The sequence below is a fragment of the Pipra filicauda genome, unplaced genomic scaffold (assembly GCF_003945595.2).
Source record: "Pipra filicauda isolate LSUMZ 115617 unplaced genomic scaffold, ASM394559v2 scaffold163_size1657671_pilon, whole genome shotgun sequence".
Taxonomy (NCBI): domain Eukaryota; kingdom Metazoa; phylum Chordata; class Aves; order Passeriformes; family Pipridae; genus Pipra; species Pipra filicauda.
In genome coordinates this window covers 1,371,176-1,391,389 of record NW_024104140.1, presented here as the reverse complement: position 1 = coordinate 1,391,389, position 20,214 = coordinate 1,371,176, and the positions used below count along the sequence as shown (strand labels likewise).

The 20,214-nt window shown below is 38.9% G+C and overlaps 1 protein-coding gene across 9 annotated transcripts in view; it reads right to left on the bottom strand.

The window, feature by feature from the left end:
- The window catches only part of PIGG (phosphatidylinositol glycan anchor biosynthesis class G), a 90,019-nt gene that overhangs the window by 54,408 nt on the left and 15,397 nt on the right, over positions 1 to 20,214 (bottom strand). For 7 of the 9 annotated variants that reach the window (XR_005562815.1, XM_027745155.2, XM_027745152.2 and 4 more), the window contains 3 exons: positions 15,627 to 15,844; positions 12,655 to 12,936; positions 5,716 to 6,173 (listed from right to left, as the gene is read on the bottom strand). Coding sequence is in view for 7 of the 9 variants with exons in the window: in XM_027745155.2 (XP_027600956.2) it covers positions 5,716 to 6,173; positions 12,655 to 12,936; positions 15,627 to 15,844 (958 nt within the window). In the remaining 2 variants the exon portion in view is untranslated. Of the gene's footprint in view, positions 1 to 5,715; positions 6,174 to 12,654; positions 12,937 to 15,626; positions 15,845 to 19,351; positions 19,426 to 20,214 lie in introns of those variants that run through there. The other 2 variants (XR_003545345.2, XM_039379311.1) reach the window with 2 other exon arrangements.

Sequence of the window (20,214 nt, the reverse complement as noted above, 5' to 3'; positions counted from 1 at the left end):
GCAGTGCTCTCTGCAAGCCATTGGAGAAAAGTGAGAGGAATAAGATCTAGAACACTATGGGAGAGAAAATGCAGTCTTGATGTTTCTTTTTCTACATAAGGAGTCAGCAGAAGCAGTGAATAGATTCCTGCAGCAACCCATGAAGATAGTGCAAGCACCATCTCTTATGATCAACACATAATAAACTATTTTGGTAGCCACTGCACCTTTCAAATGAACATTTTTGAAAACTTTAAGTTTTCAGGTAGTATCCTCCTTGGCTACTCATTGTATGAGAGCAAGACAAATCAGGAATAAATAACATCACATCATCATCATCTTTGTCTCTTTATCTAAAAAACTCGCTTTTGTTAAGAGACTCTTGCAGACAAAGTTAACACAGCAATACAAAAAATTTTAAAAAGCCATTGCTATCTGTAAGAAGTAACTGCTATTGCTGTGTCAAGCCAGACACTCACTAACAGCTGCAATTCCTACAATGAACATCTGAAATCATACAATAATACCCTCCCCCGGAAAAAATGGGGGCACTGCAAAGTTATGTTCAAAGTAATGTGCACATCAGTCACATGACTTTGCATTCTTGACCGCTAGTGAAGGGGGTTATATACAAATCTGTCCAGGTTTTTGGGTAACAGTCCTCTGTGATTTCTCCGGGGAATTTTTTTGAACCATATAAATTTGCTCAAAAAAACCTACCCCAGTGTTTCATGGTTTGCTGAAGAAAGAAGAAAAAGATTTATACAGGTGAAGTCTGGTCAGCATAAATCACCTACAGTTTCAAGGTTTTCTAGCCAAGGTTCCTCCAGTTAGTCGGCTAAAAGCATATGTACTTAGCTTGTATTTTGAAAGGCGATGGTAGTTGCTCAACGCAGACACAGAGACTCCAGTCATTTAGCAAAGTTCTAAATGATTTTGATAGTCTACTCAGAAATGCAAGCAAAACATGCTACTCTGATCTCAGCTGCAATGTAGTGGGTTTTGCCCAAACCACAAAATGAACCAACAGCTTCCTGAGAGAAAACGTGGTGAGAGGGAAGGAAAAAAAGAACACTTTGGTTATATCTTCCTACTGTAACATCTTGTGGTCTACACTCATACTTCTGGTATGCTAGCTTCGGGGGAAGGGAATTTGGGGACAGTTAAGCTATTAAGTTATTCAGATAATTAAAGGAAAATATTATCATCTTTCCATGCTGATGCTTCTTGTCACTTCTCTTGGAGCTGATGCTGCCATGTAGCAGCTCTGACACCTTTGAAGTATCAGTTCTGACCAAGATAACCAGCTAAATGAAGCTAATTGAATACCAACTGATTAAAAAGAAAACCTGACTTCCAGTCAGATCTACATTAAGTGTTCTCCTCCACTTCATCTACTGATTTTCTTTTGCTCTTTTTCCCATCAAAGTATTTTTTCCTCTTTGTAGCAGATTTCACAGAGTCTGTCTGCAAATAACAAAGAACATTTTCCTTATTTCAGCACTGCTGAATGCATCTCTAGTAGCCAAATTCAAGACACCACAGGCACATTGATTTTCTGTGTTTTGGTACTTACATTTTTCTATGGACAAACCTGGACAACAGTGTCTCTGTCTCAAATGCTGAGTCCATTAAGCACTGTCCAGATAAGCAAAATATTAGTCTGAGCATGAGCACAGATGTCTAAAAGGTCAATACAGGGGAATAAAAAAAGGGGGCAGTTTGTTCATTAGTTTATTTTAGAGACAAAATAGAAGGCTGTCTAGAAAAAGCCTGAGTAGCTGTAACTCAAACTAACAAGGGTACAAACGATATAAGTAAGGTTCTAAACACTTATTAGTAAAAAGAGAGCTATTAAGATGTAACTATGCAAATTAAACTCATGCTAAAAATAAAACAACAATCAACCTCACAGACTAGCAATGCATTTCGGGAAGAGGAATAAGTGCTTTACGCAACTCAGCTTATCACCAACTTTTAATTCATGCTGTTAAGGAAAACACATCACCTCAATCTTGATCAAAACACTAGGGAAACAAACATCTCTACCACCCTGTTCTCTTGTAAAGGAGAAGGAACAAAGACATTAAAACCTCTAAACAAAGAAAATCCAAACATGTTTGCCAAATAGGAATTCACTGACACTTTACAAACCCCAGGACGTGTAAAGATTCAGTTGCATCATTGACTGATCTTCCGGAAGCTTGTCCAGTGAAACACAAAAAACTCAAGAACTCAACTACCATCCCATCACTTGAGTCCAAAATCTGTATACATCAAATGCTGCTAATGTTTTAATCCTATAAAGCAAATGAAGTATACATCAGCATGGTGACATATTGTATTCTCCTGTTAGATTAAAAGCTGCTCCATTGTTAAAGTCAGGATATAGCTCCACAGCAGCCCAAGCCAGCCTGTGCCAGGGCTGCCAGGGTTCTGTTCTTTTCACCTGCTCCCTAAACATATCAATGAAAGGGTGAATGCAGAAGTGTGACAGCCCTAATCACATAAACTCTTAGGCTGTCACAGCACTCTGGACTTTTGCATAGTGTTTTTAAGCCCCTCAGAATACAAGTTTGTGAATCATTGCTTCTTTCTCAATCATATTTGAAAGGTATGCAGGTTCTTGTAAGGAATGCTTGACAACAGCAGAAAGAAAAAACTGTTTATGTCTGTAGCACTTCAAAAGATGCAGATACTTCCACGTTCTGTTTCTACAGTAATTTCAACAACAGCAGTGCTGATTTGTACACTCTTCCCTTCCTGTATTCCTGTTACTAGCCAGCCCATTTGCCTGTGAAACCTGATGGTAAATCGAAGTGGGATGTGATCCAACAGAAAGCCAAGTGTTTCCCATGCCATCTTGAGTTATTTTTCCAGTCATATCTATTCAATTATTTAGTTCACCACACAGACATGCAAACAGGTAAAATACAGGGCCAGTGAGGGGAAGAGTAAGAGAGCAAGTACCTTGCTCTGTATGGCAAGAGCTCCTCCAATATACTGTTATAGCCAAATGCTCAGTTGTAGCCTAAGACTGTAGCTGTAGAACCTTTTCTCTTCTACTTGTTTTGAGACCCAAGCAAATATACCCAATGTGAGGCCATAATTTGATAGAGAACACAGGGAGCAATTCACCTGTAAAATTCTGAAGCTTTTTGGTTCTTTGATATCTAGCTGCTGTACTTCAGCCTTACTGAAGGGGGAGGCAGACAGCTTTAATAACACGGTTGTTACGGCTTTATGAAGGAGAATACTTAATCAACCTCACAGACTTTTGTGATGAGATGACAAGTTCAGTGGAAGAGAGTAAAGCAGGCATTGTTGTTTATCCGTGCTTTATCAAGGCTTTTAACACCAGCTCCCATAACATCCCCACTGGCAATCTCATGTGGTCCAGGCCAGGAAAAGTAGACAGTCAGGTGGACTGAAAAATACTCAAATGCTGGATTCACAGGGTTCCCATCAGCAGCACAAAGTCCACCTGAAGGTCAGTTGCTAGCTGTCAACCCCAGGACTTCACACTGGGGTCTATCCTGTTTAATGTCTACATTAATGACCTGACCAATCGGGCAGAGTGTCCCTTCAGAAAGTCTGCACACAACACAGAACTGGGAGCAGTGGTTGATACAGTAGGTGGGTCTGCTGACATTCAAAGCCCCTCGACAGACTGGAGAAATGGCCCATCAGGGATTTCATGAAGTTCAACAAGGGCAAGAGGCAAGTCCTGCACCTTGGAACAAATAGCTACACACATCAGGACAGGCTGGAGGCCAACCCTCTTTTCAGAGATGGCTCTGAGCACACTGATGAACTCTTGACTTGATAATCAGCATGCAGTGTGCCCTTGGAGCAAAGACAGCCAACAGTATTTGGAGCTGCATCAAGAAAAACATTAAACAGAAGACTGAGGAAAGCTGTTTCTTCCCTGGTGTACAACCCTGGGTCCAGTTATGGGTTACTCAGTACAGAGAAAGATATGGACATATTCAAATTCACACAAATTCCAATTTATATGCACAAAGTGAAACACAAAAATAGCCTCCTCCCTCCCTTCTCCCCATTCCTTCCTCAAAAACAACAACAACAGAACCCCAGAGGAAGCCAGAACAGGTGTAAAAAGCCTTGGGTTTAGGTGAGTTGGTTGCTTGGAGGCTCCTGACAGGTAGTAAGTGTTAGAGCTAGGTATACAGGATTTTCCAGGATTCCCCAGCTTTTGTTACAAATCAGGAAGTCCTAGAAGCACCTGCTTTATCTGCAGACTATGCTCTACCTGTGCTATCTCCCTGAGATCCTAAAGCCCAAGGTTGGAATATGTTTTGTTGCTCTACAGGCATACCTAGCACCATGAAATCAGAGGTAGGAGCACATTAAACTGAAGCAGGATCTTTGGAAGTGAAGTCCAAACATGCATACAGAATTCTTAGAAGGCTGATAAAATTTGCAAGAGTCAGTAAACATTCCTGGTGGACCACATGAGTAAAAGCATATACCTGAAACAAACACAATTTTTCAGCTGCAAGAGTATCAGGTCCTTGTTTCATGCCTTTGTGGCATCAGCACATCCCAAAGAAAAGGGCTGACAGTCTGAAGAAAACATCTGGCTCAGGATGTTTTTAGGCAGATGCTCAGAATTAACCATAAAAATCCTCATGGTCGCACAAAATCACGCCTCATCCTGCTCACACATTGGCTTAGCTCATAATGAAGGAGTTATCTATCATGTGGAGTTGATGTTGAAAATACGACATTCTTTCCTCAATCCCTCACCTCATCCCAAGAGCACAAATGCATGGTGAAAGCTCCGGAATAGAACAACCGCTATAATGTGACAAATTCCCTCCTAACTCATGTCTTTCAGCACTCATGCCTGTCACAGCAATGAGCATTTCACCTGTGAGGTTGCCAATAAATAACAAGTCTCATATTAGTCCATTTGCTCATGTCATTTTTAATGAACGATGAATGACATTTCATCCCTGTGTTGTAAGATACTGGCAAGAAATCTATTCATCTTACGCAGCACAGCCTCTTCATCTGCTGTCTGCAAAACCTTGACTAGGCAGTCACAAGGTATCGCTTCTCCATCCACCAGCTGAAGTACAGAAGACAGTTCAAACATCACGTACTTTTTATCACTGAATAATGACTGTAGTTCTGCAAAATACTAAGAGGTATCAGAAAAAGGAGAACCTCTCCTCTGGTGTACTTCAAGTTATAAAAAATTCCTCTTCTTGTTTATCATATTACACTCAAAAAATTCCTTCAGTTTTCCACCCACACGTTAAAAGCCTGTGATAGACAAGGAAAAATTCTATGTGAGGCATCTTCTCCTGTGATTTCATAACATTCGGAATTATGCAGAACCTTCCTGTCTTAATTTCAAGGGTTTAATTCTATTAAGCGATTTTTAATTTCTCAAACCAGACACTCCTGACTTACATATGGAAAATATTTACTTTTTGCTTCTGATAAACCTATCGTGTATAATTGGCATTAATTAGATAAGTCATAGCGCAGGGCAAAGATTATAAACTACTGATAGCACACAAGGAATCACTTCTGCATGAAATAGCAGTGAAAAACTCCTTATGTTACCTCCTCATCTATCTGCTTTGCATGTTTGCAGCACGTTCTAATCACAGACTGCACAGAAATACATACGTACTTCACCAAATGAAGCACACATTGATTTTTAAATAAGGCAGAAAGTGTGACTGTAAATCAGATACCCACCTTGTCAACCAATGCCCAAAGTCTGGTCGATGAGCCCACTGGACACCTGTCTGATTCAAGGATCGAAGTAGCCGACAGCAAATAAGGATGACCCATGGAGTTGCTAAGCTTATCCACTTATGTGATCCTTTCATGAATTCAGATGAAGATGTGGCCTTGTCCAATTTTGAACTACTTGCTGCTGGAATGTCTATATTCTTGCAATCAGAGGTTTCCCCAAGACTATCAAAATTTTGCTTCACATTGGTGCTATGTTGAGGGTCACATTCCTTTAGAAGAAAATTATTTCTACAAAGCTCCTGACACAGCACCAAACAAAGCGTATTGATAAGAAAATACCAAGTTTGATGTTCCTCTTCTATGAAACTGCTTGCCCCCAAACTCAAAACATGGCCAATTGTTCCAGCCAGAATCAGCACATCTATTTCTGACCAACTAGAACTGGACACACCTGGATTCTGAAAACAAAAAAACAAAGCACAGGAGTGGTGAAAGGGTGTAAAAATTTATCTTGTGTAAGTATTCACAGTGTGCTTACAGCAATTTCCTCTAAGAAAACAAAATAAATCATGAGACAAGTTATTTCTATCTTAACGAATCTCAAACACTTACACAAGAATCATTTCAATGTAGCATATTTAGTTAGCATTACAACATAGTAATAATTTTTATAATTGCATTCTGTTTAAGGGCTCAAACTTCTCTACGAACAATCATAACTGTGCAGATTCCCTACCATCCTGTGACAAAAGGTTCTAAACAACTTCACTCTCTGTTGCACATTTGTAGAAGTAAAAACAGAAATCCTGCAGAAATCAAACTTGAGATACAGATAAAAGGTAATTTTCTAATAGTTTAAACCTGTGATATCCTCAACTCAATACAGTGAGTTCACTACTCAAATGAACAAAAGTTACTGTCTGATGGCACCCCTTAACCTTGCTTAGCTTAAAATCTCCTTTAAACCTTACCCATCTATTATTTACTTCACACACTGTGCCTATCTAAAACCACAGTATTTTTTGTCTAATGCCTCCATTAGTTCGATTTCTTGTTCTCAGCAGATAATTGGAATTGCCTCATCATCACTGCCCTCGATGACAGGGCTAAAAAGAGAACGTAAGGGCATGTGGAAGTTGAGAGCAACCAGTTCACTGATGTTATCTTGTAAAGAACCATTCAGCACACAGGGAAAGCCATAAAAAGACCACAGAGAAACACAAACATGATAAATAAGCACTAAGGGAGAGCACAAAGATGACCAGAGCTCTTCAGCCATTAACTGATGGGCCATTAGGAAATCACAGGCATAGCTCTGAAGAGCTGGACTTTATAACAGATAAGGCAGGAGTGACAGACCAAGGGTATTATGGATATCTGATATCTGACCAACTCCCTAAGCGATGCTTCAGGAAGGTGTCAAAAGTGAGGAAGAGGGGGTGATAGGGAATAGAATGGAAGCAGGGAGCAAAGTGAGAGGAGAAAGGGTAAAGGAGCCAGTTACATATAAGCAAGAGCCAGTCAGTGCACTTTCCTGACTGAGCCCCCTAACATACCTTAACAAATAGGGTTACATACTCGTGAAGTATTTTGAGAAAAACACAGTCGAAATCATCCGTTACCATTTTATTTTCTCAATTTTTGCTCTATTAGAGAATATCACAAACTATTTCTTAAACTGGTATTTTAAGCATCTGATAACGATTTAAAAGCCAAATTGAAACTACTGCATGCCATTTTTACTTCAGAACAAAGATCTCTGAACCTACTGTCACATTCATTTCTTTAACTGCATATTTCAACCACATCATCCTCCCACATTCGACCTATGAACAAACTTCAAAAAAAACATGGTGAACATTCACAGAGATAAAATTCACAGAGAAAATACTCGCATTGAAAAATGCACAGTGTACTACAATTCCTGAACTGTTTCAATCAAATGTTAGAAGAATATCGAAACTCATTAATCTTAGAGCAGGTAACAAGAAAGCAGGTGTAAACAATACAAGTATCTCTGAGCATCTTAGATGCAATTCTGTCTTGTGTTTATGACTTACTGACAGCAGCATATGCACGTTTGTTTAATAAGCAGGACCATGTAACATGGAGAAGACAACAAACACACTTGATGCAAGAACCTAGTTAACCCTCTCTGGAATTTTGGTTTGGGGAAAACAACTTTTGCAAAATCAAAATTTTAAGAGATGTATGTGAAAGAATCCAGGAGGTATAGTTACAGTTATCACCTATTCACGGTCCTTTCATTTCCTCTGTTGTTAAAGAATACATTACACCAAAGTCATTTCACTTTAAAAAAGAAAAAAACCAAAACACCCACAACCAAAAAAGTCTCCATGAGGTTACACACAACAATAATGGGGGGAAAAATACTAATAAACTGAAAAAAATGCTGAGGGCCAATCTAAATTTACTAGTATTTGATATTTCTTTGGTGCTCGAAAGACCACTCCGGTTTGTTTAGTACTCTATTCTGAAAAGCAAATACCATAAGCTGGTATTTGGAATAAAAGGACAAGGTAGTCTGTGCAAAGACCAAAGAGCATGAAATTCACAAAGCTGATACAAGAACAGTACACGACTGAACTACAGAAAGTTTAAATCCCAATAATTCCATCATGCTGACCTTAAAGATCTTGGCTAACTAAATAATGAGCATTTAAGTATTATCTGCTTGAAGAGACAAAGAAATCTGAGACCCTCAATAAATGACAATGAACAAGTCTTTGATATAATTCATCTTCTTTATAAGACATAACAGAAAATCTATGGAACAATTGGTCTCTTGTATGTGGTTGCTGTCAGCAACTGATATGAAAACTGAAGAACTGATGCTTTATCAATGAGGAATATATAAAACTCTCATGAGAACGATGGCATTAGCATGAAATGTCCCAGAGTCAAAATCTGTATTTCTTGCCTGCTTGTCTCTCACAATTCCAGTGAAAAGAGAAAAAAATTACTCTTACATTCACATCAAAGGATTAAAATCCAATGACATTTACTGATAAACCACATTTCAGATCAGTTAAGTCACTATGCAGAATCAAAAATTATGTTGCAAATTATAATCTGTGCCTTGATAATCTAAGAAATTCTGAAAATATCTCCACTGAGGTTTTCTAAATTTACTGGCAATCCCCTATGTTTGAACTGTGCTTTATTAGGTACGTCACGAGTCCAGTGTCATATACAGTCTGACCTTAGATTATTTAGATTGTACTTAGTTCTTAGATGTGGTTTAAAGGCATAGAAATGTAGGTCTTACTCTGCTATTCACAGTTCTGTCTTTCTAGCTGCTGAACACGTCCAAGCCTCAGGAACTCAGCAGTCACTCCAGACACTAGAAGACCTGTATGATTCTCACTGCTATCTTGGCAAACAAACTTAATACAGACTCTTTTGTTCAGAAATGCATAAGTCCCAGGCTTCAAATCTAAGCATATCATCTCCCAAGCCAAGGTAGCTTTAACAACTGACGTACCAGCATTAGTAATTAATACAGAAACTGACCCCTTGCCCTGTCTTTGAACACATCTTGCTAGCTTGCAGAAATGCCAGTCCATAAATGATAAAGTATGTGAACCTCTGACCAGTAAATTTTGAAACTTCTTCACTTCAAAATAAAACCTCCTGTAGTCTATCTTCTGTGTCCAATTCCAGTTATCTGGCTTCTGTAATGTTAACCATCCACAGTTAATGCCTGCGGAATTTTGCAATCACTTTTCAGATAAGAAACATTTTATTTTTCATGTCCACCATCACTGACAATTTAAACACTTAGCAGTTTGCTCCCTTCTGATACTTGAGCTCCCTGAATCCAGTCTTGATTCCCTATGGTGGTAACTTTCCCATGGCAAAGTACTACAGATGAAACTTGCTGCTACATTTTTATAGCAGTTTGGGATCATTTTTGTAAGCTATCTGGTAAAGACATCACCCAATCATCTTTTTAATTCCTCAAGTCAAAAAATTCTAAAAAATTTTAGATGTAACTCCATAAAAATGTATCACTGTTCATTTAACCAAGAATATCACATAGGGGAGGAAACCCAAAAATATTGTAAGATGAACAGGGTACTTCAAAATAAACTGAAAGAGGAACAATTTGTTTATGCAGTAAAAAAACACTATAATTCTGCATAATGAAAATTCTTAAAAACTGTATTTGACAAGCTTTAACTTTTGTGTTCTAGTTTCAAAAAAGCTTAATTTTTATTTCTATCAGCAACAGGGAGAAAAAAACCACAACTAGTAGTAGTAAACACCATACTTATGTCAACTACCAAGCAATTACAGTGAGGCTATGAACAAAAAGTTAAAATTTTTGATGATTTTCTGGAATTCATAAAGGCCTGCAGAACTATTTAAAGCCTTAAGTATCATTAAAAGAAGGGACTGGTGCTGCTAGAAACATAGCAATCAGAAGCTATAAATAACAGTCAGGAAGCAGATGTTAACACTGCCTGCACTGGTCTTCAGAAAATTCATGAACTTGGTAATCAGTTTCTATATTCAGCCACAGTGGGAAAAAAAGCATTACAAATGAGAAGCACTTCAGAGAAATCTTTAGATGTGAACGGAAACAATTTGAAGGAAAAAAGCTCTGAAGCCATTAACAGGAGAGCTTATCTTAATTACTTCTAAAATACCTACATTTTATCGTACAGCTTGAGCTTGGAAAAGGCTTTTTAGCTTTTTTTAACTGGCAAGACCATGATTCAGGATTCTACTCCTGCCATCAGAAGATCAGGGTTTCAGAGCTCTTTCAGAAGTGGGCCCCATCCACAGATTCGCACTGTGGTCACACACACTTGGATTTAGAGTTACTTTAGCATAAGTGGTACTCCTAACTCAGGCAGAAGGCCCTTCAGGATCAACACACAGCATACAAAGACAACAAGTTTCCCCCCCAAAGTCTAGGCATTCCTTTGGAAAAGGAGATGAAAAATGGACGTGAGCGTTTGGGACACATCCACACTGCAAGCAGCACCAGACCATACGCTGCTCCTTTCACCTTCTCCAGGCTCTATATTTGTATAAGCAGTGACCCTAAAAAAATCCCACAATATCATTCTATAGTAGCCCTCAAACTGGAAAAAAGGTTAATCAAAATCAGGTCACTGCTTTTATCCATGACTGGAATGAAGCCTGCTTGATTTTGACGAGATGAGATACGCATACTGCAATCCAGTCACCTATGGAATAGGACTGAAGACAGGAGGACAAAAGGGTATTTCTACAGGTCTGAATACAAAGTCATGTCTGCCCCAATCAGAATTACTATTACCTGCACTTCATAAGACATACTTAAGCTTCCCACATTTTCAGACGTATCTCAAGTAGGAATTTGATCACAGGCAGACCTGGGATGGAGAATCGAGTATTTTTTATTTTTATCTGCCCCAGCCTTGAGAAAACAAACACACACACAAACCTGGAAAGCATTGCTGAAAACCTCCTCATTTGTGTATTATCAACTTGAAGCAGCTGATCTGCTTCAAGTGAGGGTGGTGAGGCACTGGAACATGTTGCCCAGAGAAGCTGTGGATGCCCCATCCCTGGAAGTGTTCAGTGCCAGGCTAGAGGGGCTCTGAGCAAGCTGGTCCAGTGAAAGATATCCCTGACCAGAGAAAGGGTTTGGAACTGGATGATCTTTCAGGTCCCTTCCAACCCAGACCATTTCATGATTCTGTGATTCTTTGAGACTATCCACCTGGAGAAAAAACCTATCACCTGTTGTCATTGGTCTCAATGCTACTGAAGGGGAATGTCTGTAAATTTTATGCAAGTCTAGAAAGTCATATTTAGATTCCTACTGTCCACTAAAATTAGAAAAACTGGTAACAAGATGGAAAACAGGCAAGTAAACGTGAGGTTTCTACAGAACACACAGGAGCATGAATTATTCCAAGGCCATATTATTTTTCTAAGACTAATTTCTACCTCATTCACAATAAAATACAGAAAGCTAATAAGAACCCTAAGCAGAACAGATCAGAAATGGCAAAAGTGAACTGAGTCCACTTAAAAAAACAGCACACCCCTACGTACCAACTGTGTTAACAAACTGTAAAACTAGACATCTCATTCAGAAGATTTCTCCATTCATGTTGATGAATTTTACCCTCACCTTTCATTTGACTCTAAAAAAAGACCCACACAAGCATCACTAGCTTTGGCAGCAAAACATTACTACTACTTTGACACAAAACCTTCAGTACCAAAACCAAACTGTGATTTACACTTACAAAGACTATTCTGTTAGCAGCTATACCCAAGAGGAAACTTCTTTCTCTGATTTGATAAAGCAGATATTTGTAGCTGACCTATTAATATACTTCAGTCTACCTAAATGATCAGACACATCTAAGTCTCATGTGAACGATGAATATAAAAGAATGATACAACAAGTTCTATCAACATCTCCTTTTTTCGTCACTTTCAATATACTGAAGTGAATTGCACTGAAGAAAATAGGGTACTGGCAAAGTATTTTCTTATCAGAGCGTTAATGTCTGTTGTATTTGGAAAGGACAGATCATCACTGGGGCATGTTGTTACAAAGTGTCATACATGCTGCTTTAATTGCAATTTTGAAACATCACTGTAACAACATAGAATTTGTACACAGCATAACTGTTTCCAATCCCACGAAGTCAACTGCAAAGTATTTTACAACATTTAGAACATTTCTTCAAGTAATGGCAAAATAAGCACTTCTGTGATCTTTATGATACAATCGGTATCATGCCACAGTGAAAACACCGCATTTCAATTACAACTTTAAATTATTCAAATTACATTACAAAATAAAAATTTCTCTAGGCACACAGAGAGAAAACTTAACAAAATTTTAACTGAAAGCACACCATGAAAAGCAGAACATTTTGAACCATAATTAATGCACGCTCTCACCTTCAGTGGAAGTCGGGAATTCTCAAAGATCTTTGCAATAGCAGATAAAATACCACACATGAGTGCAGAAATCAGCATCATCACTCCAACTGCTGTTAGCCAGGACATACTGCAGAAATAGCACAAACTTTCTGCTGACGTGCATACAATGACATGAACCGCACACAGCATCAGGCACATCAAATAAAACAGCAGAGAGAATAGTGGAGGGGAGAGGGGCACTTCAAATTCTGCCCTCTTGCTCAGAGCTTTTGGAACGCTGAGCAAAAGCAGCAGCAGAACCTAGAAAAAAAAAATAGGGAATTAATACTTTAAAAATTGGGGTTAGCTAAAACATACAGTGAGAATTCACAAAAAAAAAAATCATGCTGTAGTCATCCATGTCACTCTGCTAGTACACATAGTTCATCAAAAAAAAACCTGTGAAGAACTATATAGGGGTTTTTTCCCCCAGTAAGATAATACCATATAAATGGGAGAATCCAAGATGGTGTTTTCATTTATTAAGGGCTTGGACACACAGGTTCCCGAGTTTAATAAATTACCATTTGCCTCCTCACCTGTGGTAACTGATAAGATGTACGATCTTTATTCCCTGTAAAAGTAAGAGCTCCCAACATCAAAATAGTTCGTAAGCAAACAAATTTGACCCATTATTTGTCACCTGTAAATGCCTGAAGTTACATGCACTCTATCAAAGACAATTCACCTCCTGTATGACAGATACACATATATGAGATCCTGCTGAGTTAAATAGCTTCTCAAACCAGGGGAAGTTCTCATACTATCACACAAGTGTATGCTGAATTTCAAGCTTATGAATTCTCCCAGTATTTATTTTTTGTACCTCTCCTCATCTTAATTTGATTTATTGGTTTTACTTTAACTTTGCTCTAACCTGCACACAGATCAGGCAGAATTCCAAGTTTTCTCTCAGGTAACTGCAGCAGTGGAAATGAATAATACAATGAAAATTTCTGCTACTGTACAAACCTTTACAAAAAAATAAGAAACTTCAGCCACATGCTAAAACGCGTTGCAAGCTGAACAGATGGAGCTTGGACTATGCTGACCTCAATCAGCCTCTGCCAGGGCAAGATTAAAACAAATCAAGATAAAAACAGACCACTGCCAACCTGTAATCTTTCACTGCCACTTGTGAAGGTCTCTGCCTAAATTTTTCCCACATTACAGTGAGATACAGTAAAGTAGACCAAAAAATATCAAATGCATTGCACTCATCTGCTGCTTCATCATATTCTACTCCACATTTCATTTGGTTATGAAAATATGCATCTTCAGAGTATCGAACTGGCTTAGGTCTTACATTTCAACACAGCCCTTAAAACTAAAACAAAGACAGCACTCACGGTAGGAAGGCACTAGTTATCTACAAAACTAAATTTAGGTCTTTTGAGCAAGTGCAGTATTATCAGTCCATGCCCCAGAGGCATCCTCCTCATCCGATAAACAGCATTTCTAGCACGGTGTAGTCTGAAGTGACATGTGAGTGTCACTACTGTTATTTATTCAGCAAAGGTGGAAAACACATATCACGACAAAAAGATTTTGGAAAACAAGGCAGTTTCTTGAGTATTACACTGGAGAAAATAAAAAACTCCAGCCTCTTTGCACCAAGTCTTACAGTGATGCTGAGCACACACTGCTCAATGAAAATTTGAACATTTCCATGGTTAGTAAGCTGCATGTGTCTTTGACGAAGGCCCACTGAGTATAATACCTAAGATCTGTTTTCTAGAAACAGTAAGCATCTACAAGCATTTCAGAAGATAAAAAATAATCCAGTGCTTCAGCTGTCCACAGCTTGAATCCATGGGTTTCCAAAACAAAGGAACAAAAAAGAAATATAAGCACTTCAGCTTTGCACTGAACTTTGCCCACCTCCAGATCCTCCATCCATAGAGCAGGAACAGAACCTGCCATCTCATCTACCCAAGGGCACAGTGGAACTCATTCCTCTGAGGTGATCAGCAGAGGGACAAACCCCACCAAGCAGTCTAACCACAAAGCCATTTCAGAAGTACTCTGTATGCAGGGAGCAGTGAATAGGAGACAAGGCACAGAGCCCTGCCAGGACAGAGGAGACTCAAATATTAATGAACTGCTCACATATTGTTATCTATTCCAGGCACTGAACAGTAACAGAGTCTTGTACAGCACCACATTCAAGGACTAAGCTAAGCTTGTAGTAGGTACCTCCATCCTATGGAAAAATGCTTTTACTCAGAAAAGTTGACAACCTTGTAATCTAAAAGGTCAGTGCAAACTTTGGTACATAGAAGTTCAGTGTCCAGGCATGCTATTCCTTCAGCACGGTTCTCAAAGCATTACACTATTTCCAGGCTTTTGAGGCTATTTCCAGCATTTGAGTTTTGCCCAAGAGATCAGTTGAAGAAATCCACTTAAAATTCCAGACATGGCATATCTTATCTTTATTCCTACGGGAGATACAACGTGGCAGCCCAGCACCTCACAGCAAGTATTTATTTCAGGGATCTAAACCCATCAGCACGAAGAACAATTCCTGGAATTGTGAAAATTGTCCATATAAGGTATTGCCTGTTTCGAGCAACTACACTCAATGTTAGATAAAGAGGAATGGGTAGGAATTTACTTGCCAGACTTTTTTTTTTTTTTTAAATGCAGTAAAGCTACTCAAAAATAGAAGGCTAACTAATAGCGGAGTAATTTAAGCTGTAGCACATCTACATATTTATTGTAACTGTCTACACCAAAACATTAGTAGTTCATATCAAAAGTGCTCTTGAATCATTATAAAGGCCAGATCATTAAAAAGAGTATTAACCTCATCCAAGCAGAATGTCAGCCAGCTCTAAGAATTCATACTCGGTAATTTTTAAGACCAGTAAGTGTATACATTAAATAGTCAAAACCAAGATACTTTTGCTTTTGTGCACTTAACCTTTTCAGTGAAAGATCTATTTTCGTACCTCCATAATGATCACAGTCCCCACCATCATCGAATACATGTCATACTGCGCCACTTGTTTGCTTAGTGAAGAACTCAGAGTCTTGAGGGCCTCCAAGTATTGCTTCAGGACCTTTTTGCCAAGATTTAAGAGTATTTCTGAATTATTCCCCTCTAAATACAGTTTGATCCAATTACCATGGGATTTTTCTGCTATTTTAAAATGTTCATATCCAGGATCTGGGGGGTGGGAGAAAAGAAAAGAAGCAAAAGGATCCATGAACAAAAGAGGATTAATTAGACTTGTGATCATATTTTTATATTTGCTTGTATAATATATAAAAATATATAATTCCTATGAGGGTTGAAGCTTTTTTCAGACCTACAAATCACACTATCTTCCTGTAGCAATACCATGATGAGCCAGTTACTCAGAATAAAAGCAATTAATCTCTAACCTAATAAAATGTCAAGACCTCTAACAATTGAAAAACTTATTTAAATATCCATTCACTTTTGCAAAACGTTTCCAGGACAAACAATTCAAATGCTTCAGATGCTGTTTAAAAAAAAAAACAAAAAAACCCACCAAAATCAATGCTTTCCACTGGAACCACTGACTACCCTGGGCATATTGTACGAGCTGAGTGAGAAACAACCAACTAGCCAATCTCTGGAAGAAACACGAAAGGAGACACACACACTGCATTAGCTGGTAGTGCAGGCTGGATGAGTGGATGGTGAGGTGGATTGAGAACTGATGGAATGGCAGAGCTCAGAGGACTGTAATCAGCAGCACAAAGTCTAGTTGGAGGCCTGTCACTAGTGGTGTCACCCAAGGGTCGACACTGGATCCAGCGTAGTTTGACTTGTTCACCAATGACTTCGGGAAGGGGCAGATGCCTCCTCAGCAAGTTTGCTGACAAGAAAGCTGAAAAGAGTGGCTGATACCCCAGAGGGCTCTGCAGCACTTCAGAAGGACCTTGACAGGTTAATGAGACAGGCAGAGAAGAACCATCTGAAATTCACCAAAGGCAAGTGCAGGGTCCTGCACCTGGGGAGGAATAACCCCAGGCACCAGCACAGTCTGGGGGCTGACCTGCTGGAAAGCTGCTCTGTGGAGAAGGACCTGGGGGTCCTGGTGGACAACAAGCTGTCCATGAGCCAGCAGTGTGCCCGTGTGGCCAAGAAGGCCAATGGGATCCTGGGGTGCAGCAGGAAGAGCATGGCCAGCAGGTCGAGGGAGGTGATTCTGCCCCTCTACTCAGCCCTGCTGAGGCAGATCCAGAGTGCTGTGTCCAGTTCTGGGCTGCTCAGCACATAATACACAAGGAGCTCCTGGAGTAGGTCCAGCATAAGGTTCCAAAGATGACTAACAGACTGGAGCATTTCTCATGTGAGGAAAGGTTGAGGGAGTGGGCCTGTTCAGCCTCAAGAAGAAACAAATTAGAGGAGACCTTATCAGTGTATACAAATATCTGAAGGTAGGGTGTGAAGAGGATGGAGTCTAATGCTTCTCAGTGGTGCCAAGCAACAGGACAAAAGGCAACAGGCAGAAAGTGCAACACAGGAAGTTCTACCTAAACATGAGGAAGAACTTCTTTACTGTGCAGGCGACTGAGCACTGGAACAGGTTGCACAGAGAAGTTGCAGAGCTCTTCTCTGGAGATATGCAAAAGTTGTCTGGACACATTCCTGAGTAGTTCTGTAGGGGACCCTGCTTGAGCAGGGAGGTTGAACTAGATGACCTGTAGTGTGCCATTCCTACCCTACCCCATCTGTGATTCTGCTTTTAAAATATTTATCACTGAGTATAGCATGTATTCACAATATAAATTCAGTTGACAACACATGGAAAGCAAGAGTGTAACTTTCAAAAATTTGCATCTCACTGAACATTATGCTGTGCGTGAATACTCACATTTATCTGTATTTCTTGCAAAAAATAAATGTTTAGTTTCACTTCAGATTAATAGTCCTTGCTATTTCCCTGCAATTTCACTTGAAAATTAATGATAATCTAAGTGTAAAAGGGTCAATTTGGAAATTTTTATATAACTTGCAATTCTTCCCTTCTTAGCTAAAGGTAGGGTAATACATTTGCTGTACAGCTTCAGACAGTAAAGGTTAAAGCAATAACTGAAATAACTTTGGTGTCAGAAAGTCTTAAGTTATAGTTCATTTTTACTCCTGGTAGATGAACAGTATATCAGACGTGGAAAAATCCACTATATTTTTTGTTAAGCCTTTTCAGCAAAAGTACATTATTAAATCCAGAATCATTTTTAATTTTATTTCAAGTGAATGAAGACGAATGAAATATGTCTATTCACAATTCTTGCACAGTTATGAAAGAATTGTGCCTACCACTTGTAAGTCTCTTATCACACAAGACACTTTGTGATCTACTGAATTCGAAGTGAGAATTTTAGAAACCAATGTTTAACTCACAGTGTCCAGTCTGTCCTACCAGGACTTCTAGCAGACTCCAAAGCATGCTGATCCTGCGATGCAGGAGGCTTTCAGGTATCTGCTAGAAAGTACAATTCAGCCAGCAGCAAATACTGGCATATCAGGAGAGCTGCCAGGACACATGGATGATTTTATTTCCCTCCTGTAGTTCTTTGAAAAATGAATTCCCTGCAAAGTTTCTCTAACAGTATGCTTGAAATAAGAGTTAAATATTCATACTTTTGAGAACATCCACAAAGGATCATCTAAAATGAGCTTTAATCAAACTGAGATTTGACATGACACTATTTCATTATACAGAACATTAAAATGAGTTCAAGCTGTATTTTGATACATAAATAAATTCCCTCCACATCTTCTGCTCCTGTTCTGCTCACTTTTCAAGCTTCTTGCCCAGTCTCCCTCTTCATTTCTTTTAGCATTTTTATTTCATTCTCATCTACCTCCTTCCATGTTACTGCCCACCAAACTCATTCTGCCCATGTTATGTAAGATGACTGTTTAGTCAAACACACATATGAGCGAATGACTTAAATATCTTGCAGACAGGAATAAAGGACCACAGTTACCAAATTTCCCTTTGATGGTCTATGATACCTGTTCCATGGCACAATTGTACACAGGAAATATAAAGTAAGAAGGGTCACAGGCACTAAGTTGTTGGTAACTGGCAGGTAACACTGCAAAGTCACTCCTGCATGGGATACTCGTAAGACAAGTTAAACTTGAGGAAAAATCCAAAGCGAGCTTGCCCAGTTACGCATTTCCCAAAGCACTAGCAATGGTTTACTTTCACAGAATTACATTGGCAATTTGTGCTTGAGCCTCACTACCATCTGATCACAAGCAGATGGCTATGCTTCACAAGCATCTGTCTGACAACAATTGCACTTAGTTACAGTCACAGGCAGCAATCACTTAGAAAGAGTTCTAAAAATAGACTGAATAATGTAAAGGTGACTTCTCCAGTTTCAATACATAACTGTCCCAGTAACAGAAAAATTATTTCAATCAACACATGCATCTAAAAAGTTCAGGATCAGTCCCAAATTGAAAAACGGGCACTCATTTTAATAACAACATCCAACTTGTTCTCAGGCATGACTCTTCAGTCCACTGTGAAGTGCCCTTCAAAAAAAGTCCCAGTTTAACCTTCACATGCATGTTGAGAAGTTCAGAACATGAGGAAAGCACTGCTAGATACCTAGAGCTGCCTACCTTACACTGAGGTATGAACTTGCTCAAAAACCCAAAGTGTGTTTTTAGATACTTCTTTCAGCTTCCTCATTTTTGCCAGCTGTTTTTATTCTCCTTTTTCAGACTTCTTCCTTACTTGCATGTGTCCATCTCTATCAAAAGAAAAACTAAGGCCTGACATTAGCATTTATTAGTATTTTTCAAAAAGTTATTTTAAAAATAATAAAGCCCTTAGTCAAGCTTCAAGTTTCTCATGTAAAATTTTATTTACTTGAAGATAGATTTAACTGCGAAGATTCCTTTGTATCTCAATAAATCAAAATCTGAGTCCCATGAAATGCTGTACTATCTCTTGGCTAGAGAAAGCATGTTTGTATAACAAACACTAGGGAGAAAAGAAAGTTACTGACCTGCCTTCATTCTGCTCTTTATTAATAGATATATTTAAAACACACTTGAAGATATTTTTGTGTACTGTTCCACTTTACTCTTAACATCAGAGCAGTTGAATCCAGGGAACTACATGGCTGCTTCATGAAACAGCTTATAAAGGTCATTCTGCCTTCCCATCTGACTGTGATTCAACTCAATCGACATCTGACTTCATCTTATTGCATTAAAAAGGAAATTCATATGGCACCCAAAATGAATGTATATGTTATGCTATAACTTACAATGGATGAAACTTCTCTTACTATGACTGATTCAGTCATCATCCTCATGGTCCTAATAGCTGGTGCCATAACCTCTGTGCTGTAAATTAAAATACTCTCCACAGGAATCCCATGTTTTCCCCTTCAGAAGAGCCTACTGTTTTTGACCTCAAGAGTTGAAAATAATAATAATTTTTTTTGAAGTACCACAGCTTAGGCTATCCCTGCAAGTATCTTTCACTTTCAACTCCAATCACAGACATTTCTCTGAGCATTCAACTGAAATGT